At 42.2% G+C, this 27,986-nt stretch overlaps 2 protein-coding genes across 5 annotated transcripts; both read left to right on the top strand.

Annotated features, from left to right (window-relative positions):
* Window positions 1-40: 40 nt before the first annotated feature.
* USP18 (ubiquitin specific peptidase 18) lies at window positions 41-12,681 on the top strand. Its single transcript, XM_014870047.2, has 11 exons — window positions 41-233; window positions 2,964-3,159; window positions 3,781-3,877; window positions 5,460-5,605; window positions 7,121-7,200; window positions 7,991-8,137; window positions 8,542-8,637; window positions 9,131-9,301; window positions 10,023-10,154; window positions 10,592-10,641; window positions 11,007-12,681. The coding sequence occupies exons 2-11, from the start codon at window positions 2,991-2,993 to the stop codon at window positions 11,083-11,085; spliced, it is 1,167 nt and encodes a 388-aa protein (XP_014725533.2). The 5' UTR covers window positions 41-233; window positions 2,964-2,990; the 3' UTR covers window positions 11,086-12,681.
* Window positions 12,682-12,832: 151 nt separating this feature from the next.
* LOC106849368 (aldo-keto reductase family 1 member B1-like) lies at window positions 12,833-24,410 on the top strand. Of its 4 annotated transcripts, none has more exons than XM_088164551.1 (10): window positions 12,833-14,642; window positions 17,201-17,368; window positions 17,992-18,108; window positions 18,887-18,964; window positions 20,290-20,412; window positions 20,638-20,744; window positions 21,537-21,618; window positions 22,057-22,140; window positions 22,544-22,626; window positions 23,460-24,410. In XM_088164551.1, the coding sequence occupies exons 1-10, from the start codon at window positions 14,628-14,630 to the stop codon at window positions 23,497-23,499; spliced, it is 897 nt and encodes a 298-aa protein (XP_088020677.1). In that variant the 5' UTR covers window positions 12,833-14,627; the 3' UTR covers window positions 23,500-24,410. The 4 variants fall into 4 exon arrangements, with proteins under 4 accessions (XP_088020677.1, XP_088020678.1, XP_088020679.1 ...); XM_088164552.1 differs by lacking the exon at window positions 12,833-14,642 and adding an exon at window positions 14,721-14,824; XM_088164550.1 differs by lacking the exon at window positions 12,833-14,642 and adding an exon at window positions 14,917-15,038.
* Window positions 24,411-27,986: the final 3,576 nt, after the last annotated feature.

The following is a 27,986-nucleotide window of genomic DNA, read 5'->3' as shown; positions in this document are numbered from 1 at the left end:
CGGGGCCTCTCCCGCTGCTCCTCCCCGTTCCTGCTGCTCCTCCCCGCTCCTGCTGCTCCTCCCCGCCGCTCTCCCGGCTCTCCTGGCCCGGAGGAGCGGCTGTGGCTGCCCTGGGTGAGCTCTGCTCTGCTCTGCTCTGCTCTGCGGGCAGATGTGCCGTGCCAGCCCCGCCGTGCCAGCCCCGCCGTCAGCCTGAGGTCCAGCTTTTTCTTTTGTTTTTCCTGCTGGAAATGGTAAGAAGGCGGTTTTTTGCCGGTTTGTGGGGTTACCGGATGTCCGAGGCGCATGTTATCAGGAAGGAAGGAAATAGGGAAATAATAACGGGGAATAGTTTGGCTGCTAAGTGGGAAGTGTGCTTTCCGTGGCACCCCAGAGGAGTGATGCGCTCTTAGGCGCTTCCTTGCCTTCAAAGGTGGGTCGGCACTCCGAACCCTTCGAGGAGCACCTCAGGGGGACCCGAAAAATCAGAATAATTAGGGTTGGAAGGGAGCTTGAAGAACATCCAGTTCCAACCCCCGTGCTGAGGACAGGGACACCTTCCAATGGAATAGATTGCTCAGAGTCACATCCAACCTGGCCTCCCCACCTGCAGCCCAAGATTCCCATGGAGGAAACCTGCCTTAGCATCATCTGCACCCCAGGATTCCCATGGGGGCGGAGGAGCTGGCAGGGAAGGGATGCCAAGTGCCAGAGGTGGGAACCCTCCTTGAGCACAGGGGTGCGGGGAGGGAAGGGACAATTTGGGGTTTGTCGATGTCTTGGGAGGGCGGATGGAGAAAGGGAGGATGCTGGGCTGGCTGAGAGGAGTGTGAGGGTGGATTATTCTGGGGTGGAGGGTCTGAGGGGGACATCACTGGTCCCTGCTCTCTGCCCGGGGCTGGTGAAGTTGCTTGGCTTGGTACTTGAGGTCCCAAGTCCTACCCGTGACTTGCAAAGAAAATCGAGAAGCAGCGCTGCTCCTCCGGCACTGGGGACAGGAGGAGAGACTCCTGCTCAGTTCCTTGGCTCACTCATCGGTTGTTTTTTATCCTTGTGCAGGGAAAAGGAGGTCAGGTGCCAGCCTTAGGAAGGCTGTACAGCCAAAAGGAGGCGGTTCCAAGGGTTGGGAAGTTGTACTCGTGTCCCTGCTCCCACAGCAGGATTCCTGATAGTGGTGACTGGGAGAGAATTCCATGGAACCAGAGACACAAATCCTCCTGTATCCCCCTGCACCTTCCTGCCCTGAGATCTCTTACCTTTTCCTCAAGTCACCCAAAGCCATTCAGCCCTGTGCTTGCTCTTTATTCCCACTCTTAGTCCTCCCTTTCCCGTCTTGCAGGTTTGCTTTATCCCCAGTACATCTCTAGGTGTTGTAATTACCTCTGGGCTGCCTCCCCTCTCCTTTCTGTCTCTTTTGACATCCCCTCTGCCTGGGAGCATCCCTTACCTTCTATTTAGCTGAATTTATGTGGGTTTAGCTGGCTGATTCTACACCAGGCTCCCACTCCAGCTCAGCTTTCAGAAACGTGAATGTGTTGTTAAATCATCTCCGGGAGAACAGGCAGTCTGTGTTCAGTTTCTCTTCTCCAAGGGAGAAATCCGATGAAATTTACCTTTTCCTGCGTAGCTGTTCTAATCACCAAATTTGTGTAGAAAAAGTAATGTTCTCAAATCTGTCTTTCAGAGTTGTTTTTTTTCCCCCCCCAAAAAAAATTTCTCGGCAAATTCGACAATATTTGGTGAATCTTAGACACTTAGAGATGAAAAGTAATCTTCAAAAGTAAAGAATTAAAAGTACAGTTGGAAATAAGTGTACTTAAGCTTAAAGGTAATAATCAGGGAAAAAATCCATTTCATTTCTAGCTTCTCTGCCTGATTCTTCAGTAACTGATATTTAACACTATTAGGCATAGTTAACCCAAAAGCATGCTTTTTAAAGCAAAGATTTTTTTTTTTTTAAATGAAAGGCAGAACCAGGATTTTGCTTATTTCCCTTTCTTGGTAGCTTTTCTTCATTCTTGTAGTTCTTGGCCTTAGGTTGATTTTACACACTGTTTAATACTTGTAAAATAATAATTTCTGAGCTTTTTTGGGGTCTCCACCCCCCCTTTGCTGTGACTATCTGCTTTTTTTCTGATTCTATCTCCGTTTTGGCAGCAGGCTTTTAGAAAGTTTCCTTTTTGCCTGGTTGCATTTGAACTTTTATCAGATTGTTTTGTTTGTGTACTTTTATTTTGCTTTAGTAGCTGAGTCGCAGGAGATTGTCAGAGTAATGGTCAGTTGAATACTCCCTTCAAAATCTGGGCATTATAATGGTTCTCCTGCACGAACAGTTACATTGCCTGTGATCACTCGAAGGAACAGAAAAAGAAACTGATATGTTGGTGCTTTAGTGTCTTCCACAATGACAGTCCAAAGTGCCACAGTAGTGCTGTGACCCAAATGCTTCAAACCAATGCAGGGAGCTCAGGACAGAAACTGAACGTGCTTCTCTGGTCAGAAGAGAAGATGAAAGTTGACCTTTTCAATACTTGGGCTGCTTTTTTTTTTTTTTTCTTGATAAAAGATTTACCAAATCTTTCCAAACAGAAGTGTGTGGAGTTCCTTGGTTAGATGGAGCTGCTTCTGTGGAACTGAAGGCTCATTTATTTATTTAGCCACAAGAGGAAGACAGGATGAGAATTGTCATGAGATTCCACTTCTGTTCCCTTAGCAATAGCCTGCACACCTCAACACCCGTTAACCAAAACCCATTAATTTGAATTAACCTGTTAATTCAAATATCCCACGTGCTGTTGCAGTAATCTTACTGATTTTATTGATATTCCAGACTGGGCTGGATGGGACCCTGAGCAATCTGATTTAGTGGGTGACACTAGAACCTAGATGATCTTTAAGGTTCCTTTCCAACCCAAACCATTCAATGTTGTTTTGTTTTGTTTTTTTTTTCTTTCACCTTTTTCATAATGAAAACGACCCTGCAGTCCTTCTATCCTTGAACAATATTCTTGATGGGACAAAGAAGTGGACGTCAAGAAGGAAGCAAGAAACCAGAGGTGGCCCTAAGTGAGACCATGGAGGCAGAAATTGAAGTACAAAATAATAAAGAGGAAATTGAAGAGGTGAAGGCCAAAAACCAGGAGCTGAGATCAGTCTTTGGCATGGCAGACTTAAAAAATGGTAATAACATTTTGCCTATTCTTCACTGTCATATTTTCTGTTTCTCTGTCCATAGGCTTAATTTTCTCCTATTCCTTACCTCCTCACTGAGGAATATACAGATGATTCTCATTTTGCCTTGCCAAGTAATAATTTTGAGGTTTTTTTTAGAATGGAATTCATGAAGATCTCAGAGCTTTTTCCCAATTTAAGCCCTCAAATTGGCCATTGCAGCCAAAAAAGCCAAGTTGCTGGCTCTGTCTCTGTCCAAACACAGCCAGCATTGCTGGATTTGCTAAACCATGCACTGGGGCCCTGATTATTCCCCTCATACCAGCAGTCTTTGCCTCCTCTTGTTCTATTTTATGTTCAGGTGTCTTATGAGAGGACTGAAAATAGAGGAACTGGGAGAAATCTGAGCACCATTAGCCTGGTTTACTTGGATTTTTTTTCAGTCAGTTGCCAAGAAAAACCAAATGTTATCAGCTTGAGCAACAGAAGAATAGATGGAACACTTTTTCAGGTGTGACCAAGATGCTGATCACTGAATGACTGAATACTTGTGCTGCTTTCAGATAATTTTCACTTTCTTTTCCTGTACCTATCCCCAGGGCCTCACTTCCTCTTTTTTGTCCCCTGCAGAAGCTGTTGGACTGTACAACCTTGGCCAGACCTGCTGCCTGAACTCTCTGCTCCAAGTGTTCCTCATGAACATCCACTTCACAAGGATACTCCGAAGGTACCTGTTGGAACCACCTGAGATATTTCCATTGTTTCCCTGTTGTCTCCACTCCTTTTTTTTAATATGGGACGTGCATTTCAAGGCTTGGATCGCTGAGGTGCTATCAGGATGCTTTTAGGTCCCTCAGCAAGGTCTCTGCCTTGTTGTGCCTGTCAAACAGCCCTTGCAAAGGCAGAAGTTGCAGTTTTTAGACTTGTTAATCATCTCTGATTCATTTCCTGAGCTGAGTCTTTATGGTTTGTATCTCTCTTTTCCCTAACAGGATATAATTTTATTCCAGGTTTACTCACAGGCTGTTATAACAAAGGATGTGTCACTTGTAGCTATCCCAACTATTAATTTTGTCACTTGAAGCATGTAAATATAAATATACTCTAATCCCTGACTGCCCTGCCTAGTCCCTGATAGAGAAGAGTGTTCTTGCAGATCATAAACACATAGCATTACTTTGTTTGGCTTGACTGTTGTCCCTGTGTGCTTTGAGGAGGATTTGGGCTTCTGTCTCCCTACTGACCACACTAATAACTGGTTTGATTTGTTTTCAGTTTACTCACTTCACTGCAGATTTAATGATCTAAGTGGATTGTTGCAGTCAGGTAGATAAATCATAAAAAGAAAGGCGTCATAAAATCATACCTTGCTCTCTAAATTAATTAAATAGATTAAATTAATTAACTAAATTAATAGCTTGCTTATCACTTCTCCTATGGGCAGCTAAGTAATTTGCAAGTTCCCATGTGGAAACAATCTTAAGCATGAAAAAAATGACACAACAAACTATTCTGGTAAGAGAACTGTTTGCACCTGCAAAGAACAAGAAATCTGTCTCGTGGGAATCAGTGAACAAAATATGTAAACTAACCAAGAATAGAGAAATTTGATAAACCAGTAAAATACCTTTTACTAGCCAATGGAGTAATTGGCAAGAAACCATAGAGTTGCACACAAGGTCTGTAAAAACTATGTAAAATAAGTTGTGTGAATAAAGAATTGGCTTTTCCCACATGAAGAAAATGGAGTCTCAGCTAATTTATTACCACAGTGGATCATTTCCTATTCAGTCCTTTCTTATATGCTCACTAGTGAGCAGAGGAGAAAGACAAATTCCAGACATGCAGAAATGATAAATGGGAAAAGCTAAATAGTGTAGACTGTAGGTTACCATGCTCATGTGAAGAAAGAAAAACCTGTGGGCTACAGTAAATTCAGGGAGAATTAAGAGTTTTTGTTGGCATACAGTTGAAATACAAGCATTATGATATATGTGCCCCATGAAATATTGAGAGTGAGGACATGAACGAGTGGGAGGCAATAAAGGTCTGAAATTGGCTGTAACTAAAGTTGCTTCTAGAGGCCAGAAAGCACTTGAGGTCCTGCTTGGCTTGTCTCTTATTCAGGAACAAGCCAACTTAAAATTTTACTTGAGAGCTGTCAGGCTGGGCTGTGGGATGAGCTAGTGCAAGTGACTGCTTTCCCTTATTCCTTCTTTTGCTGTTTCTTCTTGAGCTGCTGTCTCTGCTGCTGACCTGTGCTCCTTTCAGGTGTGATGTCTGATATTTCTCCATTAATTCCCTTTCAGGATCACAGTGCCATCCTCTCTTGCCCGGAGGACGAGCAATGTCCCCTATCAAATGCTCCTGCTGCTGGAGAAGATGCAGTGTGGCAAGTGCAAAGCTGTTTGTCCCGAAGACCTGGCTTACTGCCTTTCAAAGCACAGAGTGGCATGTAAGCAGCCCTGCCTGGTGCCCACCTCTGTCTGCATTATCCAGCATTTCCAAGCACTGCAGGCTCCAACATCTCCTTCAGGAATTCAGGAATGCCAGGAGTTAGGTGCACAGTCACACAGTGCTCTTTGTAGCTGAGTGCATTGCTGTGTCTCACTTGTGAAGAGAGGAAAAAAAATAAAAAACCCTGCTGGATATATTTGCTGATATCCAAAGGGTGGGAATACTATCAGACTGCTTGAAAATTCAGCTGTAGATACTGGCAGGGCAGAGAGGAGAGTTCATTGTTTGATTTGTCTTGCTGTACTGGCATCATGATAGTGAAATAGCTGCTGTTACTTATTAGAAGGAAGGGATAGTGTGGAAAAGAGAATGAATTCACACAGATCCCCTCCTGCTCCTTCTTAGAAGGGCAGAGAGAAGAATTTGCAGGCTAAATCTCCCAGCTGGTCAAAGTTCTAAAAGAGAGAGGTTTTTAATGCATGAGTGACCAGTGACAATGGGATGCCAAGAGTCTGCCTATGTGTACAAATACACAGGGTATAACCAAATGCCCTTGTCTTTGTCATATAAAAGCCCAAACAGGAGAGCACTGAAAGAGGAGGTGCCCTGACCTTTATAAAAGAGGAACACAAGATTAACTCATTATCCTGTTTGTATCAGTTTTCTCCTGACTCTGAGTGGCTTTGCAGTCTGCCATCTCTCTAAAGAGAGATAGGGACCAAGGGGTTTATACTACCTGGTGTGTGAGACATATGGGTGGGCCCTCCTGTCATTTTAATCTCAGCACTCAGGAGCATTTTCACCTTCATGGGGCATGAGGGGATGGGGGAAGCAGGTCTGTGGAGTAATGAGGGTGAAAAAGAGAACAGAATCTTCCCTGTGTTGTTTCTAAGGAGGATTCAAAGGGAACTGCTAACAAGGGCATGGTAGGACATGTGACATAGAATTGATAGGACAAGGGGTTAAGGCTTGAAATGGAGAGCTGGTTTAGATTAAATATTGGGATATTTGGATTAAATATTAGATTAAACATTTTTACTGTGGGAGTGGTGAGACACTGGTGCAGGATGCCCAGAGAAGCTGTTGGAAGGTGTTTGTTGTCTAGTGGAAGATGCCTTTGCCTGTGGTAGGGGCACTGGAACCAGGTGATGTTTAAAGCTCCTTCCACCCCAAACCATTCTCTGATGCTGTGAAATGCAGCTCTCAACTCAGTGAGCCATCTGAGCCCTGCTCTGGTAGGTATTGAGTGTCCTCTTGTCCCTGCATCTGGTGACAAGGACATGACTTTTGCACTGGGTGGTACAAACCCTCCTGTCTTTTCCCACTGCCTGCTCAGCTCACGTGGAGAAATTGCAGCTTGTGTGCAGCCTAAGCTCTGTCTCTGCAGGGAGGAGCAAACAAGAGACTGGTTCTAAGGAGGGACAATAAATCTCCCTTTGCCATGTGTGGGAAATCTGTGCTTGGTGCTGTTCCTGATACTGATGGAGGCTGTATTTTCTGTTTGTTTCTGCAGTGTTTGTGCAGTATGATGCTGCTCAGCTCTTTCTGACTCTCTGGAACTTGTTAAAGAAGCAAATGAAAAAGCCAGAGCTGGTAAGGATGGTGACTGAAATGAATCTTTGCCCCTTATCACGTGTGGTTTCCTCTGCTCCTTGAAGGATCCCATTCACTGGCAATTGTCCAAAGTTAAATTTTTAAAGTTAACTCCTCCTTCATTGCATCCTTCAAATGAGACAGAGAATCTTTGTTTCATAAGCTTTGACATTTTGAATCACAGTTAAGTTTTGCTCATCCTGCTTTCAGGGTATGCCAGTCTCCATTCTAATAGGAGAGCTGATTAATAACTAGAAGATTGATTTTTTTTTTCCAGCATTGTATTTAGTTATATTTAATTTATTTCCCCCCCAAATTTCTGTAAGCATTTATTGGTGTATCTTGGCACAGCTTTTCCAATCATTGAAGTCAGTTACATTCATTTCATTATAATTAATCACTGATAGTACATGATGTATCCAACAGTTCCTCCCATGGGACTGGGAAGAGAAAAGTGACTCTTTCCTGACTGACTGCCACAGTTTTATTAATACAGAAGACAGGCTCCTCTTGCAGTTTCAAACAAAACAGAATTCTGTACCAAGGCAGATATTTAACTCTCTGATCTTATAGGTTGTGTCTTTCCCCTCTGTCAGGGAATGAGGGGAAGGAGTTGCTCTCCTTTAAATTGTGAGAAGTATCCTGTCCACATAAGTTATTGTCACATCTTGGTTCCAATCTTAAAGCAATAACCTGGCTTGAAATGGCCACCCAGGCTTTCCCACCCACAGGGAAACAGCTCAGATGTTTCTTCATAAACCTTTTTGTGGCCTTTTTTTCACCCCTCCAGGTGGAAGAGCTGAGTGATTTGTACACGATCTGCATACAGGAGCATCTGGCCTGTCAGAAATGCTCTTTTGAAATAAAGAGCAACAGCACCATGTTAACCCTTCCAGTCCCAGTGCTGGATGCCAATTCTCACAAGCTGAGGAATCTGGTAAGTTTAGCAGCAGCACTGTTACCTTAGGAGATGATTCCCCTCTGTTCATAGTGGATTTTTCAAATGGACCTTATTGAATCTCTGACCCCTTTACACTGTTTCAGCATAAAGGAACTGCTTGGAAAACCTTTATGACTTTGAAGTAGGTATAAAAGACATTTCTACATCAATATCTTCTTTGTGGAATATGTGTATTCCTTTTTTTTCCCCAGCTATTGCAATTACAGCAGCAGCTAGGAAAAATGAGGAACCTTTTGTTCCAGGCTGCTAGGCAGGCTTTTGTCTCTTGAATAAAACCTGCCTTCTGTAACTTTGCTGTTTGCTTGGACTCTCTGAAACAATGTAGAAATTAAAATCCAGCTTGAAAAATTCAGTTGAAAGAAGTCTCTATCTTTTTTTAGGTGGACTGTCTGCGATACTTCTTCCATCCAGAGGAGCTGACTGGACAAAACAAGTGTTTCTGTCAGCAGTGTGGGATGAAAACACCTTTTGTGCAGGTAATTGGAGAATTATTTTCCCATGTCTGATACCCAGACCTCCCTTGAGGACTGGAGAGGGTGGGGAAAGGACTCAACCATATCAGTTTAAGAGGAGAGCAACAACTCAGATTTGTCAGCACAGCAGTGGCAGCGTCAGTGGCATTTTTCCTCCTGTTGGGAAGGGGGTCCCTTGTCACAGGGAAGTTGGTTTGCCTCTCCTCACCCTCCTAATGCTACCATCTAGGGCTGGGAATGCACATGAGAAGTGAAGCAGCTCTTGAGACACCCAAAGCTGGGTGCTGATGACACTGGAGCTGAGACTCGTGGCTGTCACAGCTCTCTTGTGTGCCTGTGCCTCGTGTGCAGATGGGCTACAAAGGTTTGGCTGTGCTGTGGGATTGGCAAATACCCACTGGAGCACTGGCTGTTCACTGGGGGACAATGGCTGTTTCCACCCTGCCTCCCCAGGGTTTGCTCCCCAGTTTTTCATTGCATTATTTATTATTTACAGAGCATGAAGCTCGTCCATCTGCCCCAGACTCTGACCTTGCACCTGAAGCGCTTCTGCTTCGAAAGATCCTCTCACTCACACAAGCTGAGTCACTCCCTGCCATTCCCACAAGAACTTGATTTCAGGGAAGTCTTGACAGAAAATCAGTGCCAAGCAGATGACAGTGAAAAGGTGAGATACTCCTGTTCAAAAAGGGCAGGTTTTCTTCTTCTCTCTGCTCCATTGTCATAAAAATTTAAGAGGTCACACCAATACTTGTCTCAGTTAAAAGTGCCTGAAACTTTACCTGTGCCTGGTGCTGTCTCACATCCCATAGATTAACTGGTTCTGTCATTATTCAACATTCTGTGCTCAGATTAAATCACCAAAGGCACCGTAACTGGAGCTCCTGCCTTGAGGGCAAAAGCCAGGCTTTGCAGATCTCCCCTGTCCAAGACAGGAACTCTATTCCTGGTATTTCCCCTGTCCAAGACAGGAACTCTATTCCTGGTATTTCCCATGCAGCATTGTTGGTATTGTTGGCCACAGAGTTTGGTGCTGTTGGCCACAAGAGCTTTGCCAGGTAGCTGAGATGGATCTGCCCCACTGTGGATCTGTTTCCCTTTCTGGGAATTAACAAGGGGAAGTGTGGCAATAACAGAAGTCAGCACTGCAGTGTTGGCTGTGGTGAATCTCTTTGCTGTTCCTTTGCTGTCCTGCTGCCTTTTCCACAATCCCCTGGGCTCCAGGGAGGCTGCCAGGCAAAACTCTGAGGGTAAGAACAAAAAAGGCAGGATACTCAAGGCCAACCTGCCCTTTTTTCCTTACAAAATGCACATCCTTGCTGCTTCTCTGCAGTCCGTGGCAGGTGAGAGTCGCTGCACTGGAAGTTGCTCTTTGTGTCTCTTTGCAGGCTGCCTGGCAGTACGAGCTTTTTGCTGTGGTTGCTCATTCGGGATCAACCAGCTTTGGCCATTACTGTGCCTACATTCGGAGCCTCACAGAGTGTAAATGGTATTGCTTCAACGATTCTCACGTTTGCCAGGTGAGCAGATCAAACCACGCTCCTTCTGTGCCTTCCACACCCCTCCAGGTCTCACCCAGCCTGGCTGCTGGCTAAAGAGAACCAGGAAAGGAAACTGAGGCTGCAGAGCTTTGTCCACCTCTGCTGCAGGATGCTCAGGGCTGAGGGCAGGGTGACTCTCACTTCTGTACCAAACAGAGCCTCAAGTTCTCTTTTGTGATTTGCAGAAGCAGCCATTTGCTGAATCCCCTACTCCATGTACCCTACATCTGCTTAATGCATACATTCAGAACTGTTTTTCCTCAAAGAGTAAAAGCAGTGATCAATTTTTTGAAAGGTGTTTAGTTCCTGGAAGTGCCACTTATCCCACTCTTATGAGAACTCCTGGGATGGTATCAGAATGTGTCTGTCTCTTAAGAGTTTTTACCAGTCTCCCCTTGTGTGTTTTTCTTCTCTAGGTGTCGTGGGATGATGTTAAATGCACCTATGGACGTTCCAACCTCAACTGGTATGCAAATGTATCCCTGATTTCCCCTAATGCTGCTCTGGACATTGGAATGAGGGTAGCAAAGAGAGGGAGGATAAATGGTTTGGGCTGCATGTTGCCTGGGGTGTGGTGGGGATGCAGCAGAGGTGTCAGTCAGGATTTCTCCATGGTTTTTGTTTGGATGCATCATTAGAAAATGAGGTTACAGGAGAGAGATAATCTCTGCTATAAACTACAGCACTGCCAGGGAATCTTGGGAACAGTGGAGAGGATCAGCTTAGTTGACCTAAAGCTCAGAAAGCTGAGCAGGAGCAATTCTGGGATGTTTACCTGCAACCTGGATCTTCAAACATACCTTGTGATTTGCTTTCTCTTTGCCTCCACAGGAGAGAAACAGCCTATCTCCTGTTTTACATGAAAAAACACCCTCAGCAGCCCTGTCCAGGAGTATCAGAATGTCTCTGAAAGCTGTGCATTGTCCATGGGGCTCAGCATCTCTGTGCCAGTGTGGACATGTCCAAACTTTTCACAAGGAAGACATTCTGCACTCAGCAACCTCGGTCTTCACATTTCTTTATGGAAAAAAGTGCAGCAGACACTTCAGCTAGAGAAAGGATCTAGGAACTGTTGTAACTAGAGAGCACTTATTTCATGACTCTACATGTTCATTTCCTCTGTAAAAGATGGTGAAGTTAGTCCTTGTCTCTGCTGCCTTACCATTTTCCTTCCTGCTCATGCCTGGATTCCAGTCCAGGGGAAGTGTTTGTCCTGAAAGCCTGTGTGATGTTCCAGGGAGGTGTGTGCTTTGGCTGGAGAGCTGTGGGAGTCACACAGAGCTTGAGATTTTCTTTGTCCTTTTAGCACTGTGTTAGCTGGGCAGGACACCCCAAAAATCACCCCAGAGACAGCTGGAGGAAGGAGCAGAACCCTTATGACATCACACACTCCTTAAAATCCTCCCTGAAAATGAATCACTGCAGGGGCTGAGATGTGCCAAGAGGTGTTTTAAATCAGGAGCTACTGGAGCAGTTCTGATTTACAGAATGAGTTTCTATACATTTGTGCAGGTGATTATTACTTCAGCAGGGCTATCAGGCTTTTAGATTTTCTTTTCTGTAGAGGAAAATATTCAGAGCAGCAGAGATTCTGGTTAGTGATTTTGCACAATCCAGGCCATACATGGTGGTAAGGGAAGTGGGATGCCTTGATGTGCTTGAACTTTTGGGATTTTACGGTTGTGTGGCTTTTAAAGCACTCATGGTGTTAACTCTTGCTGATCCTCTTGGATTGAGGATCCCAGCAGTTTGAGATCTGGAAGTACCTTCAACCTAACATACTCTATGACTCTATCTTTACAAAGGTGCTGTTTTTGTGGACTGAGCAATTATTAAATTATATTAAAATTATATAAATTATATAGAACTATAAAACTAATGTAGATATACTACCATCTATACATAACTTAATTTTATTGTGGCAATGATGATGAAGTTCACAAATCATTTTCTGAAGGTAAACTGAGAAATCTTAGAGCATAGCTGTGAAATTCCTCTTTCACTGTGTGATAGGTATTTATTTCTGTATTAGCAAGGCCCATTATTCTGTTCAGCTCTGTATTTGTATTATTTATTCTGTGGTAAAAGAATCCCAGCGTATTATTTGCCACTAGTGTGAGGAATTTTCAGGCTGTTCACCTTCAGGAATGCATTGCACTATTTCTAAAGCATCTTGCAATGGGTGAGTAAGAAAAACAAGTTTCTGTTTGCTTTTCCAATACTGCCTCTGTGAAGGAGCTGAAAAAAAGTGCACTTTCAGGAGCTGAGAAGTTAATAGGATAAGAGACTGACATTTCTAATTAGCTGTAGCTTGAAATATAAAAACTTGTGCCTTAAATGTGTCATCACCTTCCAGGGATGTCATCCACCAAGGAAACAATTGCAGAGATGTGTTTAAGAATCTTTTCAGTTAGTGAAAAAAAAAAAACTCATTTCATTCCAATGAAAAGTAATCTCTGTTTGTTTTTTTAAATAAAACATTATGGGATACATTCCTTAAAAGTCAGTTTTGTGGTTTATTCTTGATCTAAACACTGTGAATACAGGACAAGTATGCAGGGTAGAGCTGCTGCTAATGTTCATCTGCAGGGGCCAAGGAAAACCAGCTCAACCTGGACACTTCACCCTCGTGCTGGAGGCACAGGGAGGTTGTTTTCAGCTTTGCTGTCACCTGAAAGCTGGAATTGCATCCACACACAGCTGGGCCATGGGAGGATGGGAGGGTGAGCAAAAAAATCAGTGTTTGACTCTGGTGTTTTTATGTTGTTTTTGTGTGTATTATTATTATTATTATTTTTATTTAGGAGAGAGAATAAAGTGTTTGCAAGTTTTATTTTGGGCAGTGAAAGAATGAATATTTTGTATGGGTAGTAGAGGGGTTTTTTTATTTATTTTTTTTAGTTGGAGCAGTTGGAGTTATTTATGATAAAGAGTTTTTTAAGGTTATGTTGGGGGTTGTGTTAGGATTGTAGAGTTTTGTTAGTGTGCTGGTTTTTTATTAATTGATATTAAAAAAAAGCAGCCACAGAAGGTTTTTTTTTGGGACCTTTTTTTGTAAGTTAATAGAACTGATTGGCAGCTGGTTCAGTTGTTGAGAGCCTAGGAAACTAATTGGAAAGGGTAGTCTAAAAGTTTTATTTAAAATTTATTATTTCCTTCTATTGTCAATAAAGTTTTTCTTTACACCCTTTAAGTTTTAGACCTGCCTTGCTTTTGCTCCTAATTCTATCTCACAACAAAAAAACAAGTATATTAAAATTGTAAAATTTAAACTATAACACTAATTAGTGTTTCCACCTAGTTCAAACTAAAACCAGCACAGTTAGAAAAGTGGTGATGAATTTTTGTTTTTATGGTTGCTTTTTTGGTATTTATATATATATATATATATATTGGTGTGTATATATTTGTTGGGTTTTTTTGGTATTTGTTGTATTTAATTTTAGTTCTAGGTTGGGTTGGTTTTTTTTAATTTTGTTTAGTAAAAACTGCCCAACCTGGGCTTTTTCTGCAGAAAATCACCTTGGCTGCCCCTGTGTCCACAGCTAAGCCCAGCCTAAGGAGTTATTTCCATCCAAGGAGGTCCCTGGCAGCCCAGTGCCTGGGATTCAGAGCTGCCACAAAAACAGATCCTGGCATTGCTGCCAGACACATTTTTACCAAAAAAAAAAAAAACCTGCTACAAAGGAGCTGGGATTATTTATCCTGTGTTTGAGTCACTGTGCAAATGGAGGCCAGCCCCAACAAGGGCTTTGAAAAGCCAGATAAAGTTCAGAGGATTTGTGTGGAGAGATTATTGTAGGTCCTGGTAACTCCTCGTTTCCCGTTTTTGTTTGGTTTGGGATTACCAGGCAGCAGCAAATGACACATTCTCTGCTTCATCCCTGCCACACTCACACTCAGATATTCTTCACCAAACGCCCAGAAAACCAGGAAAAAAAAGCAAATACATCCAATAAATGTCTCATAAAGGTATAATTTGTAAAATTTCTATATGTAATTTACAAAATCACTGTAGGACAGGGCAACAGGGATTCAGAGAGTTGTGGTCATCACATAATCCCTTTTTCTCACAAATAAGGAGAAAAACCACGTGGGGGAAATGAAATCTCCACGGAGCAGCCCTGGGAGCTACAATTTCTGGTTAAACATTACTTTCATGGCAGAATCCAAGCCAACAGGCCTGATCTTTTTGAGCTCAGAAATAAAATTAAAAGGGTTGTGAATGGAGTGACCACTCATCATACAGCAGCTGAGAGCAAAAGCTATGGGGAGCCATGAGATCATATATATACATATCTATATATATATGAAGAAGAATATAAAGAAGTATAAAGATATAGGTGTCTGGTGCTGTGGGGATGAAGATGAATTCCCATATTGGGAATTTAAAAAAATGATTCCTCCTGTGGACAGGTCAATGCTTCTGCAGCTGTCTGGCATCTTCTGGTGATGTGCTCAAGACAGGTGAGATGGGAAATGGTTTTGGGACATGTGCCAACTCCCCAAATACCTCTTTTCTTGCAGAAAAGCAGAGACCATGAGCTATACAAAAATCTGTAACCTCAGCCAATCCCAAATTGCCACAAGGTGCTCACTCAATAAATGAATGAGGAGCCTGCAATCAGTTTTTTTAAATTCTTCAAATGGTGAGATAACCCCAAATCCCTGCCTCCTCTTATTACAGCACCAATCTTTGCTCGTTCTGCAGCCAGTCAGCAGGCAGGAGGGAGGGGCAAAGCCGATTTAAAAGGTTTTGTGAGCGAGCACAGCTCGAGGTGCTGGCAGGAGAGGGACATGGCCACTCACCTGGAGCTGCCCACTGGTGGCAGGATGCCCATCCTGGGACTGGGCACCTGGCAGGTACCTGCTGCAGCTGGGCACTTGTGGTCAGGCAGGTGACACCAGCAGCTTGCTGAAAATCACGCGTTTTTTTTTTTGTTGTTGTTTTTTTGTTGTTTTTTTTTTTTGTTGGTTTTTTGTTTTTGTTTTTTTTTTCAGCAGAAGTATCTCAGGTAATGTAGGTGGTTTTTATTTATATTTATTTATTTATATTCCCGGTCTTCAGGAAACCTTTGGAGTGAATGGAGGTAGTCAAGTAGGTACAAGATTTTTCTTAGCTATGGGAAAAAAAATATTATATGCTACAATAATGCAGTAAAAACTTCTGCCTGGATAATTTTTATTTGTTGCTTTTTTGCGTGTTTGTTTGTTTGTTTATTTGTTTTGGTTTGGGTTTTTTTTTACTTTTGGCACTGGATATTAATATCCCAGCATGTCATGTAGGTGCCATCTTTGATGACTGTGTGTAGACATAGGAATTTAAGGGGCAATAAGTAGATTTGGAAATGGGAATTCACAATAATTTCGTAGAGATTGAACATAATTTATTTTTATTGGCAGCAGATGAGTATGGAGCACTTTGCAGGGATAGAGTTTGGGTGGTTCTTTACCTGCAAATGTTACCTAATGGACTTTTGATAAGAGAAAGTAGATTTAAGAATATACTGAATTATAAATGTAAAAGGAATCTGGAAATGAGCTCAAAATTTTAAGGATCTTAAGGATATCAAATAAAATTTTAAAAATAAAAATATTTTAAAAGTAGATTTTCCCCTGGATCTCAGACTGGAAACAAAATATGTCAAATCACAACTTCCCAGCTCAATCAAACACTTTTCCAGTCACCATAAAAATATCTTAAATTCTTGCCATATTTTTGGTTGCTGCTAATCAGCATTTAACTTTAGGAGCACAAATGGGAGTGAGTTTGTTTAACCCTTTCAGTCTTTATTTTTCTGATGACACAGGACACTGAGGAGCCTGAATTAGGCTTTAAAAACTAAAGTGTTCCTTTGGGGATCTCTTAGGGCACAAAGCTGTGATGGGGGAGCTCTCTGAAGGAAATTGTTAAATTGCTAGTAGTGGTTAGGACTAAGTAGAAAGAAAATTTTGGGTACACGATCCCTGCCACCACACAATAATGTCACCTGTTATGTAATGAAGACGTGGCCCAAGCCCATGGTGATTATTTCATTAAAGTAATTTGATTTCAAGGTTCCCACAGCAGCCTCAGAGTTTCAGTGCAGTGTTGGAGCCTCCCCTTTACTGAGCTCTGGCTCAGAGCCAAGCTCAGTGAACACCTTGGAAAATGAAACAATTGATTTAATTTTCTCTGAAAAACATCTCACCTGACAGAGAGTCGTGCATGGCAGCTTTGCCCAGCTGCAGCAGCACCCAGGGGTGAGGGGCTCCAAAATTCCAGCCTTTGGCCACTGTGAGCCACCTTCCCCTTGCCTGCTTCCCTGGGCTGCCCTGCAGGCTCACATATGGGAGGGGGAAAGGGACTGCAGAAAAGAAAACCTGCAAAACTTAAAAAAAAAAAAAAAAGAAAAAAAGAAAAAAAATGCTGCATTTGCTATGTTTTTGTTGTTTTTAATTTAGGTGAACCAGCTGAACCCCCTTTGACTGGAAAAATTTGGAGAAGTGATATAATTTAAAAAAAAATTAATAAAGGAGGTGGTCACGGTTTTGAATCACGTTTCTGTTTGCAGTGCCATTTTCTGGACTCAGACATCAAAACAGCTCTGTAGTGTCCCCAAGCCAAGAATCTGAAGTGATTTATTTTGCTGTTAAGTACCGAGTGTGAATTTTACCCAGGAGGTGGCACTGTCTGTAGTGTTTTGAGTCCCTGTCCTGTGTCAACAAGAGCTGGATTGTTTTTGTGTGATTGGTTTCCTCGTGTCACCAGTGTGTCACACTAAAGTTGCTTTTAATTTCTGGGGAAATTAGAACTTATTTCAAGGTAGCTTCGTCTCCCAAAGTGAGCTTCCAACCCTTAGGAAAGCGCAGATCAGCTCAGGTGATCATCACTGCCACCCTTTGCCATTTGATTTCACAAAGTTAATGAAAGCCGGATCCAGCCTGGAACTCGTTATTCGGGGGCTTTAAAACACCAGGTTTGCAGAACAGCAAATTTCTTCATGTGCTGTTTAGCAAAGCCCTGGGTTCCGTTGTGGTTTCAGGCTCTGCGGGGAGCGGCCAGGGAGGCAGTGAAGTTTGCCATCGATGTTGGGTACCGCCACTTGGACTGCGCCTTCCTGTACCACAACGAGAGCGACATCGGGGATGCTCTGAGACAAAAAATCCAGGAGGGCGTGGTGAGGAGAGAAGAGCTCTTCATCGTCAGCAAGGTGTGCCCTTGGATAATATTTGTCACATGGGGCCAAGCTCCAGGGAGGAAAGATAAAGTCCCAGCACGGAAAGTGCCACGGGATGAAGCTGGGAGTTAACTCCTCTCTGTCAGAGCAGAGCAGTTTGTGAACCCTTGAGAAACAAAAGGGTTGGAGAGGGGCTTTTTTGTAGCCCATATCCATTGTCAGCCATGGAGACAGGAACTGAGGCCGTGCTCTCTGGGATAGGAAGCCGGGCTATTGTTTTCATGGTCACTCCTGCTGTGCCACCGGCCTCAGCCTGTCAGCTCCTCTATGTTATGCTTTGTTTTGTTTTTTCCCCCCAACAACAATGGTAGGAAAAATACAGTAACTTCTATCTGCTGGAAGCTGGTGGGTTGATTTTCAGCAGGTTCAATTATTTTCTTTGTTTTAATAGTTGCAATAATTGATGGAATTTCAGAGTATCCCATTCTCATTTTACTTACTTAACAGTATCCCAAATCAATTAAGGCACCTCCAGTGGCACTTCCTCCAGAAGAGGAGATGTGCCACATCCTGAGCTGCCTCTGTGTCTGTGCTGTGTGTCTCCCTGCCATTGTGAGGGCAGGAGAGCAGCTCCCAGGCTTTGTGTCCCCCCACAGCTGTGGTCCACCTTCCACGAGAGATCCCTGGTGAAGGAGGCGTGCCAGAAAACACTTGCTGCCCTCCAGCTGGATTATTTGGATCTCTACCTGATGCACTGTCCCATGGGATTCAAGGTATTTAAGTGCTGGGATCCATCTGTCGGGGCTCTGCCCCTTTTGCCTTCGGGACCAGACATGTCTTTAATCCTCTGCAACGAGGAATGTTGGTAAAGCTCATTAGCACATAATGATGAACCTCTGCAGGCAGAGTCCAGGAGCAAAGGTAAGGTCATGGCTGATTAAATTAGGTCTTGTATTACAAGAAACACTTTATTTTTCTCTACACAGCGTTTTCAAGTCATGGATCAAATTACCATCTGTGATATCACACATTTCTGTTTAACTACACACCCGTGACTCTAACTCCATCACTCAAATTTGGAGCCTTCTCCAAGGCTTCAGGTCAAAAGCAGTGTTTTCCAGGGAGTCAGTGCCAGAAAGCACAGAAAGCTCAAAACCCCCAGGTTTCTGGGATCCAACATCCATCCAGATCACATTCCTCTTAGAGTGTGGGGTTTGGCTGCCATTTCCTTATCAAAAATCAAACATGCCAACTACTTAGTTCTGATTTTTCTCTTCTCTCTTTATGCCCAGGGTAAATAAATCCTTGTTTCTCCATCGTGTCACCTCCCAACCTGAGGCTCACAGAAATGCCTGCCCTTCCTCTGCCTGCCAGGACAGTCTCAAGGGACAGATTTTCTTGAGGATTTCTCTGTTGGCTACTTGTGTCTCACCCCATCACAAACATTAAGTCAGGATATCCAGCTCAGTGCCTCCAGCTCCACTCGCCCAAATTTCTTAAGTCCTTGTAATTCAACTGACCTTAATGTTGTTTTTCTTTTTGTGCTGATAGGCAGGAGAGGAGTTATTTCCTGCAGATGGAAATGGCATGATCATTCCCAGCAATACAGATTTTCTGGATACGTGGGAGGTACGTTCGTTTACAGGCCAAAAATATCTCACTAGATTGAAATAACAGCCTGAAAACTCCAAGCTTTCCACTGTGGGAATTGTTCTGAGAGAATTTCTAACACAAAGTATTCGAGATTGTTGATTTCTCTGTGTCCTTGGGCTCCTTTATGTGTCACTGTGCCAAAATTTAGGTATTTTTATATCTACTGCTTACTAAACTGGCTGGGTTGGCATGACAAGAGGAAATCTTTGACTGTGTGTGTACCCTGCAGTGGCTTGAGCTAACAAGTGCTGCTGCTCTCATCCCTACCCCACTCTCTGGGCAGTTTTTGGTGGCTTTAGTTGTAGCCATGCTCATCTCTAGTTGCTGTCCAAACCCCAGGAAAGCCAACATGCCCATGGCCAATGTACCAGAGCACCCAAATTTGTGTCTCTAGAAGGCAGTGGAACTTGGCCCAAGTCCTTTCTAAGCTCTGTGTGCAGCACAGGCTGTGTGGGAGGCCAGGCTCAGGCACAAGTTCAAATTTGGGCTTCCTTCCCCTTCCACTGTGTGCTCAGCACAGCCACACCAAAAGCAGGTGAGAAACTCAGCAGAGTCAGAAGAATTCACTGATGCTTTTTGCCTGCTGTCAGATGAAAAATAAGGCACATTTTTATTGTTAATTTGAACGAAAGAAGTGGACATTTCAGGCTGCTGCTTATGGCAGCAACTTCAAATGAAAATTATTTCTGCTTTGGAACAAGGGGATCTCCTGCTCTAAAGGCTGGTAGTAGATTATTTTCCCCTGTTTCTTTTCTGCTGGATGTGACAATCTAATTAGGGCTGTCTGGCTGTTTTATTGCTCATTAGTGTGAAAGAAAATAGGTGATGGAGAGGGGAACACAGTGCTGCTTATCCTATAATCCAACTGCTAAATGGTACATCTCTCCTGGGAAATTAATCAGCCTTGATCACCAGTATCCATCCTGTTCCAGCTTGTAACAGCTCCTTGTTGAACTGCTCTGTTCCAAAGAAGGTGCTTGTTATTATGGGATGATTATTTCCTTAGCTGAAGAATTAATCTAAAAGAATTTCTTTCATCTATGTGAAGAGCTGCCTGGGCATAATATTTTAAAATAGTCATATTTTACTGAAATAATAACAGTTTAGGAATTGTGTGAATATTGTTGTTGTTTGTCTGTAAGGTGACACATGATGTGAGATCCTGACTCTGACCAGAGCCCCACTGTTCATGTACTGTCCAGCCAGGAAGATTTTTACCACTGAACTTTTTGTGTGGGCTTTTTTTTTCCATATAAAAATGAAAGAGCTGAAGAGGAAGCGTGGTTCTGTGGTGTTTCTAGGCTATGGAAGAGCTCGTGGATGTGGGAATGGTGAAGGCTATTGGAGTCTCCAACTTCAACCACAAACAGATCCATCAGCTCCTGAGCAAACCAGGCTTAAGACACAGACCTGTAAATAATCAGGTAAATTGGCCTCCAGCTCCTCAATACTGACATCACACTTGTCTGGGCTGTTGCACTGCTTGGAACAGCTCTTAAAAACCCCTTAAAATCCCCACACTTGCAAAAAGAATCAACTTTTCAAAGCTGATGTGGCACATGGTAGTCACCACAGTGATGCTAAACCTTGAAGTATCTTCTGCTTCTGAGAGGTGAAAGCTAATTTTATTTATTTTTTTTTTTTTTGAGATTGAGAGCCACCCCTATCTTCCTCAGGAAGAGCTGATTAAGTTTTGCCAATCCAAAGGGATCTCTGTCACTGCATATTGTCCCCTTGGAGCACCCAACTGGCCAAGGTAAGAATATTTTATGAGATTTCTTTCTTAGATGTAGATTGGAGTCAGTGCACTAAACCCATCTTAGGATGTGGATGAAATCTCAAAGTAAAACTGTAATTAGAGGAAGATTTACTAATTCATTAAAAGTCACACCCACAGAAACCTCACACTTACTGTGATATTCAGTCCACTACAGTTTATATTTTGAAGAAAAAGGATCAATTGGTTGATGAAAGCAGAGAATTCTTAATTAATTCTGAGCTTTGGTGAGCTTATTAAACATGTAGGAGAATTTCTGAACTAAAAAAAACCCCACCCACAACAAACCAAACAAAAAACCAAAGCAGCAGATGCTTATGAAAATAGCAACTTTCCAGTCCTGCTGGGATAAAGAGATCCAGTTTTTAAACAGATAAGTTGCAGAAATTTTGCTTTTACTCTCCTCTTCGTGGCTTTCTCTGACCCAGGACAGGGCATTTGCCAGAGCAGCTGTGCTTGTAAAGGACAAAATTAAATTCTTGGGATCTGGATCAAAGAAATTCCCAGCCTGATTTCAGGCTGGACATAAGTGTGTTATAGTGACCTGTTTTTACTAGAAACTACAGGCTCTTTTCATGTGCTCATGAGAAAGAATTCCTCCATTCATGGAAAGAATGAAGGCAGGAACTGAAGTAACAAGATGTTAAAGTGTGTAAGATTGTGCTTTTTTAATGATTGAAATAATATTCTTATGATACAAGGCTTGAGGGAGAAGACAATGGGTCATTCAACTACTGAAGCCTTTTTTTTTTTTATTTTTTATTTTCACAGGTCCAAGCCTGACCATATTTCCCTTCTTGACGATCCTCAAATTAAGGAAATTGCACTCAAGCATAACAAAACCCCAGCTCAGGTTAATACTGGTCAGAGTAATTTTCCTGTATTTTATAAAAGAACTATTTACAGAGGTATTATGGAATAATAATATGGAGTTCCAGCTGTGTCTTTTATGTAGTTTTAATACTTTTGAAAAATATTCCCTCTACCTTAGTTTTAGTGATGGACAGCAGATTATTAACTGCAATAGGGGCTGCCTCTCCACACAGCATCCCTGCCAATCCTGAACTCTTGCTCAATGCACTCCCTTGTTGTCATCTCTGCTTCAGAGATGGATAAGGATTTAATGAGCTCATGTGATAATTAGGAATGGTTTAGGTAATGCTTCTCCTCTGTCAACCCTCCCTGATTACCACTAGAGCTGCTCTGTGTAACCATGCAGGCACCTTTGGTTTTCAGCTTTCTGAAGACAGGCAGCACTTCTCATGTGTAAATTCCCTTTGTTTTCCTGCAGGTGCTTATCCGCCTCCACATTCAAAGAAATGTGAGTGTAATTCCCAAATCTGTCACTCCACAGAGGATTGAAGAAAATTTTAAGGTAAGATGGTACCTTACAGTCATTAATGATGTTAAACTACAGGAAAAAACCCCACTCTGCCAATGGCACAAACCACCCCCCTCAAACTCTGAACCAGCAAAACCTTTGTCAGATACCACACAAGTTATTACTTTTTTAATGAATGCAAAAAGTTACTTTGAAAGTAAAGACCCATGAGTTCATTAGAACACATCAGGTAAGAGCCAAACCCTTCCAGCTTGTGGCACAATTATGATGCAGGTTAGCAGCACTGGAACCTCACACATTTATTCACTGCTCTCCCTGCATGGTGCCTGCTGCACACCTGCTACTGCTTCAGCCCACTTTGGGTATTTTTCTGCAAATAAACCTCCTCTTCTCACTGCAAGCTGAAGTAACCCAGCTGTCTGGGACCTTCATGCAGGTGTTTGACTTTGAACTGGCTCAGGAGGACATGGAGACCCTCCTTGGATTTAAGAAGCGCTATCGCATCTGTGCCTTAAGCGAGTGAGTACCTCATCCTCATCCTCCTCATCCTCCTGGCTGCAGCAGGACTGGAGATCCTAACAGACATTATTTGATAGCCCCACTCAATAACGGACCACTGGAAATCCTCTTAACACTCTTTGACAGCCCCACTTAAAAATGAGAAGAGAGGGAGGCGTAGCCAACCTCCTGGAACCTCACACTTGGATTTATGAGAGCATTGCCCATCCTGTACTGGTTGGGAAAATTGGGATTTCTGCAGGCACCGTGTTCTAAAGATATCCTGTACTGGATGCATACCAAACTGCTGTCTGAAAATCAAAATCAGCTGGAAATTCCAAAAGAAATAAACAGCTATCCCCCACTCCCCATTTTCTTTGTCTCCTTCACATAAGGGACAGTCAGAGTAAATAAACTCCATTTTAAGAATGAGAGTTATAAGTTTTTTTTGAAGGGAAGAGCTGTGCCTATGTACTCCTGCCAACGTTATTAAGGCAGTGCCTAGATAACAGGATGGTTACAGACTCACCAAGATTTGCATTTTATTCAGTTTTCCCAGGTCACCCACTTGTCTAAGAGCATGCTGGGGGGGCTTGGGAGTTCCCAAGAGAGAGGTTTAATATCTCAGGGAACTTTGGAAATTTCAGCTAAGCAAAAGATACATTATCCTGTGAGAAGGATACATCACTGATACATGTGAAGGTTACAGAGAATTTGCTTCCCCTGCCCTGGGTACACTAAGCAGACACACATGCTTTTAATGTATTTCAGTGTTAATTCTTTTATCAGGGGAAAAAAAGCTTTTCCTTTAAACTAGATCCTTAAAATGTTTTAATCATGTTCTCTTTTTCTAGATGCAAAAATCACAAGGACTATCCTTTTCTTGAAGACTGATACAGACAGCAGCTTCAGATCCTCCAGGGATCCAGACCCATTTATTGTTACTTCAAGCAATTTGCAATACTTTGTGTACTAATTCACAATAGAAGAAGAATATATATTAAAAAATGGGAGAAGGTACCTCACAGGCATTCTGAAGATTCATCTGTGAACATGCTTCCCTTTTTATCAGCCAGTTGTATCAGTCCTTTATCTGCTCTTGTAACACAATTTCCAGTTGCAGTAAAGTATATATTTCTATTAATTTAGTAATGATAATGAAGTTAAATAAATCCATATATTTGGATTAGGAAAAAGCAGTCTTTGTCATAACTATAAATCCTGAAAAAGTTTAGAGAAAACTTCAAGTCTCTGACTAGTTATGTTTTTGGATAAAAGGGTAATACATACACTATATTTTAATTATCAGTTCAAGACAATCTATTTAACATCTTAAGAATTAAAAAGATCTTAATGACATGACATGCTGCTTGAGATGCTGAGTTCAGTAATTTCAGTGTAACAGACTGAAAGGTCTTTAGAGGACACTGCTGAAATACGATTCTGGAGATCTTTTCTTAATGAGCTTTCCTATTTATGAACTGCTAAAAACTAATAAACTACTAGGAGATTTGTATATTTGGTTTATAGTATCTGCAAGAGTATATAAATACTGTCTTTATCAGTAGAATGGCTGCAGTTGAGACTGTGAATCTCTCCTAGAAAATCCAAAGGCTGATAAAGGAGACACACAGGAATTATTTTGTTTGGCAACTGTCACATTTAGCAAGCAGAAAAGCTGGGCAGTTTCACAGAAGGCAACAGTAGATTTTCACTCTCCTGTACTGTTCCTTGGGTACTGTTTGCTTGTGTTTTGACTCAAAGGATGTCTCTGGTTAAAATAAAGAAAAGTCAGTGCTGCTGCAGTTTTAATGAGGTGTCTGTAAATCAAGAGCTGCTCCTAAGCTCTAACACTTCACTCCAAACTCCTGTACTTGCTTTAGGCTCTTGGAGCCCAGCTCCAAGCTCAGCACTGCATGCACAGAGAAGGACAATTTTGTCATTAAGGTTTAGGACTAGGATACACACTTTATGGCTATCCTTTCCCAACTGACTTTCTTTGTAGTTGATAAAGGAAATGATGACATATCTTTAAGCTACTTCACTTTTCCAAGATGTTTGAGTAACAGGTGCCCAAGAAACAACAGAGCAAATTCCCATCAAATTTAATTTCCTACAGCAACTCTTCTAAAGAAAGAGGTCTGGTTAAAAAAAAAATCTATCAGGAATTGACACTGAACAGTTATAATGCAGTATATGGACAGGAAGGTGCCTGTAATGGGCATTCTCTTTTTGCTCCTCCTGAACCTGCTACGTTTAAAAGGCCAGTTGCAGGTTATCATCCCAGATGCAATTAGAAAGTGAACTCTGTGGAAGGTGCTCTGCTCCCAAATATTCAGCCTGTGGTCACTTGTCAATCTACAGCAGCAGCAGCAATACCCACTTAAGGCTGTAGCACACAGTCATCTTGAAATATTCTCTACTTCATAGGAATTTTCTAAACCACATTCCAATTTAATCACAGCTATCAGACTTGAAGCTATTTACAGGATGTTTATAGACTGTGGTAGGCAGGAAGTCAGACTAGATGATCACAGTAGCCATATAATAGTAAAAAATTCAAAACAAGTTAGAAGCCAGAGATTGTGTGTTTGTTTCAGAGACAATAGATCTTTTTCAGCTGCAGAGACTTTAGCAAAGGTAAAAGGAGAAGAATTTGGGTGGTGTCAGTTACTGGGAAATAAAGCCCCCCTGTTTTGCAGCAGAGCCACAGCCCTATTTACAACGTGAATTCTAGAAGGGAGAGCAAGCAAAGCCCTGAGCCTGCTGCCAGGAGCTGTATGGAAAGGTTTCTAATATCCCAAATTAATTTTCAGTCTCCATCAGCTGTGCAGCAGTGCTCTCACACCAAAGCCACACATACATGGTTCCTAGTCAGCAGCAACAACATTATCTGTGCCAGTGAGCCCAGTAAAATGAAAACCTTAGCTTAGCATTTTGTCTTTGGATGAACTCCACAATAAAAAGCTGAAGTCATGGGGCAACACATTGTGATACATTCTGGTACAGTCAAGCCTCATGAAAAGTTCCAAAGGGCTGGGTGAAAGAAGTAAAATGTTATGTCCATGCTTTGGAGGGAAAAGTGGATAACACAGGTAATGAACAACAGGTAAAAATCCAAAACTCTGCTGATCATCACTGCTCAAGTTTTCCATCTACTGTAATTCCAAGCTCTCATACTGAGGTAAACATTGTTCAAAAGCAAACTGAATGAGAAACCAGTCAGGTACAAACCTATTCCATGAACTTTTTGCAAGCAATCCTGCACAAGAATTACTGGTTCTTGCCTTCCTCTGAATCTTACAAGAAGACTTGCAAAGACTGATTGAGATAATCACTGGCCTAGGAATAAGTTATACAGATGGCAATAAGAATAAGACTTTCCTTGACCTGACACCAGTACAAGGAGCTGTGCCAGATGTTTATCAAATCTGGAACAGCTTCCAGAGTGTGACTGGAAATAAACCAGTTGTTATTCCCTCCACTGTAAAAACCAGCAGAATCAAATTAATCTAATCAGTAGATTAGCCCAAAACATGTAAGAGATGGCAATTCTTCACAAAGTGTGAGTGTGAACCATCATTCCCTTGGAACATAACAGATTCAGAAGGTAACTGAACAAAGTTAACTGATGGCTGTTAAACATAAAAGAACATAAACTGCTGTCAGAATATTTAAATAACACTCTGCTGCAATACTCAACTTACTCATCATCAGCAAATTATTTTGACCACAGCTGGAGACAAGATGCTGCAATATGTAGCTACTTGGTCTGATTCAGTTCAGCTGCTCTTATGAGCAGCTACCAGCTGGCTTGTAATCAGGCCTGTTTCAGTTTAGAATAGCTTGATTTTGCAATCAGCTTTTTTTCCTTAAGAATTCAGAAAAAAAAAAGGGAGTTTTGCAGATGTTTGCACTAGTGGTCCTGTACCATGCACTTTAACAAGTTAAAATGCAAGACCAATGAGGCTTATTTAATAGTTTTAAGAGCTGCCTCACAGGTAAAATAAACAAAGTCCTGCTAGAATAAGACAGGGCTCTGTATTTTAATGAAACTGAGGACAAGGCAGAGGGAGGGATGACAAATAGTTACTGACAGTTTGTAGATGACACACTAGAGGAGTACTAAGTGACTGAAATGAAAATAATTTGTCCCAAGTTAACTCTTCTGTGCCTCAGTTAAGCAGGAGACTCTAGATTTCTAGTTGTATCTTCAACACGGTTAATAAAAATTAAAATCCAAAGACAGGATTTTCTTTCCCCATTTTGAATACTGTAGTTTCCTGTGCCCCAGTTTTCATAACTCAAACAAGTGTATTCCATAGCATCCATGTGCAGTCTTATGAGCTCAGCAAGAGGAGAGGTCCTGTCTCCTTTTTCCCCTGAGGGAAGCAAAAACCAAATTAGAGATCATAAAAAAAGTGATTCCAGCCAGGCAGGCCTGTGTATTTGTGCTCCAATACCAGAAGTAAAGCTATTTTCTCTCAAAGGAATAGCCACTGCAACCTGAAACAAACATGCTGTGTCTGTCACACTGTGCTGTCCTACCTTCAACCAGCAAGTTACTCCTTGTATCCTCTGCTACACAAAAAAACTTGCAAAACCAGTATCTTGCCTTCTCTAAAGAGATAACTGCTGATTTTCTTTACCTGTTTTCCCTGACAAATCAGTTCACCATCATTCTTTGCTACAATATAAACAGATCTGTCCTGTGAGAGCCATTTTCTTTGAAACATGAAATAAAGGCCTGCTAATCTGGTATCACTTGGAGCAGTGAATGCAGCTGGAAGTGAAACAAATTTTGTTCAAGTACTGATTTTACCAGTTCCAAGGACGTGTTTTTTTCTGTTAGCTGCTCTTAATCCTTCCTTAGGCTGGGAATCCTCTTCCCAGGGTGTGCTACAGTATCACACTAGCTCAGCTGCTGCAGCACAGTCCCCAGAATGTCAAGGAAGAGGCTGACGAGGTGGAGCTGAACTACAAGTTCTTAAATTAAGAACACAAAACAAAACACAACCAACTTTTCATTGGAAGAGCTACAAGACTGTATTTATCCTTAAAAATGTCTTTGATCAGAAACCCAGAGATCTGTCAAATCACAATAGAAAAACAAATGCTGTGAACAGTTTCAGCAGGAAGAGCTCAGTTAGCAGGAATGCTGAGCTCCGGATATTGAGCTCTTTGATCTTTCCACTTTACCTTTTAGGAGATGAAAGGAAATCTCTGCTCTTGTAGGCAGAGTATGGCAAAAGCATGGGGGTATAAGTGTTTTACTTGTAACAATTCTTAGACTGAAGGCAGACTGCCTCTTCCTCTATCTCAGCCTTAATTAGCTCTACCCTTGGAGGAGCAATCCAAAGCCATTAAGGATGCCAGGGTTT

This window comes from Sturnus vulgaris, chromosome 5, assembly GCF_052056855.1.
Source record: "Sturnus vulgaris isolate bStuVul1 chromosome 5, bStuVul1.hap1, whole genome shotgun sequence".
Taxonomy (NCBI): domain Eukaryota; kingdom Metazoa; phylum Chordata; class Aves; order Passeriformes; family Sturnidae; genus Sturnus; species Sturnus vulgaris.
The sequence above is the reverse complement of the archived record's forward strand: the minus strand, read 5'-3'. Positions and strand labels throughout refer to the sequence as shown.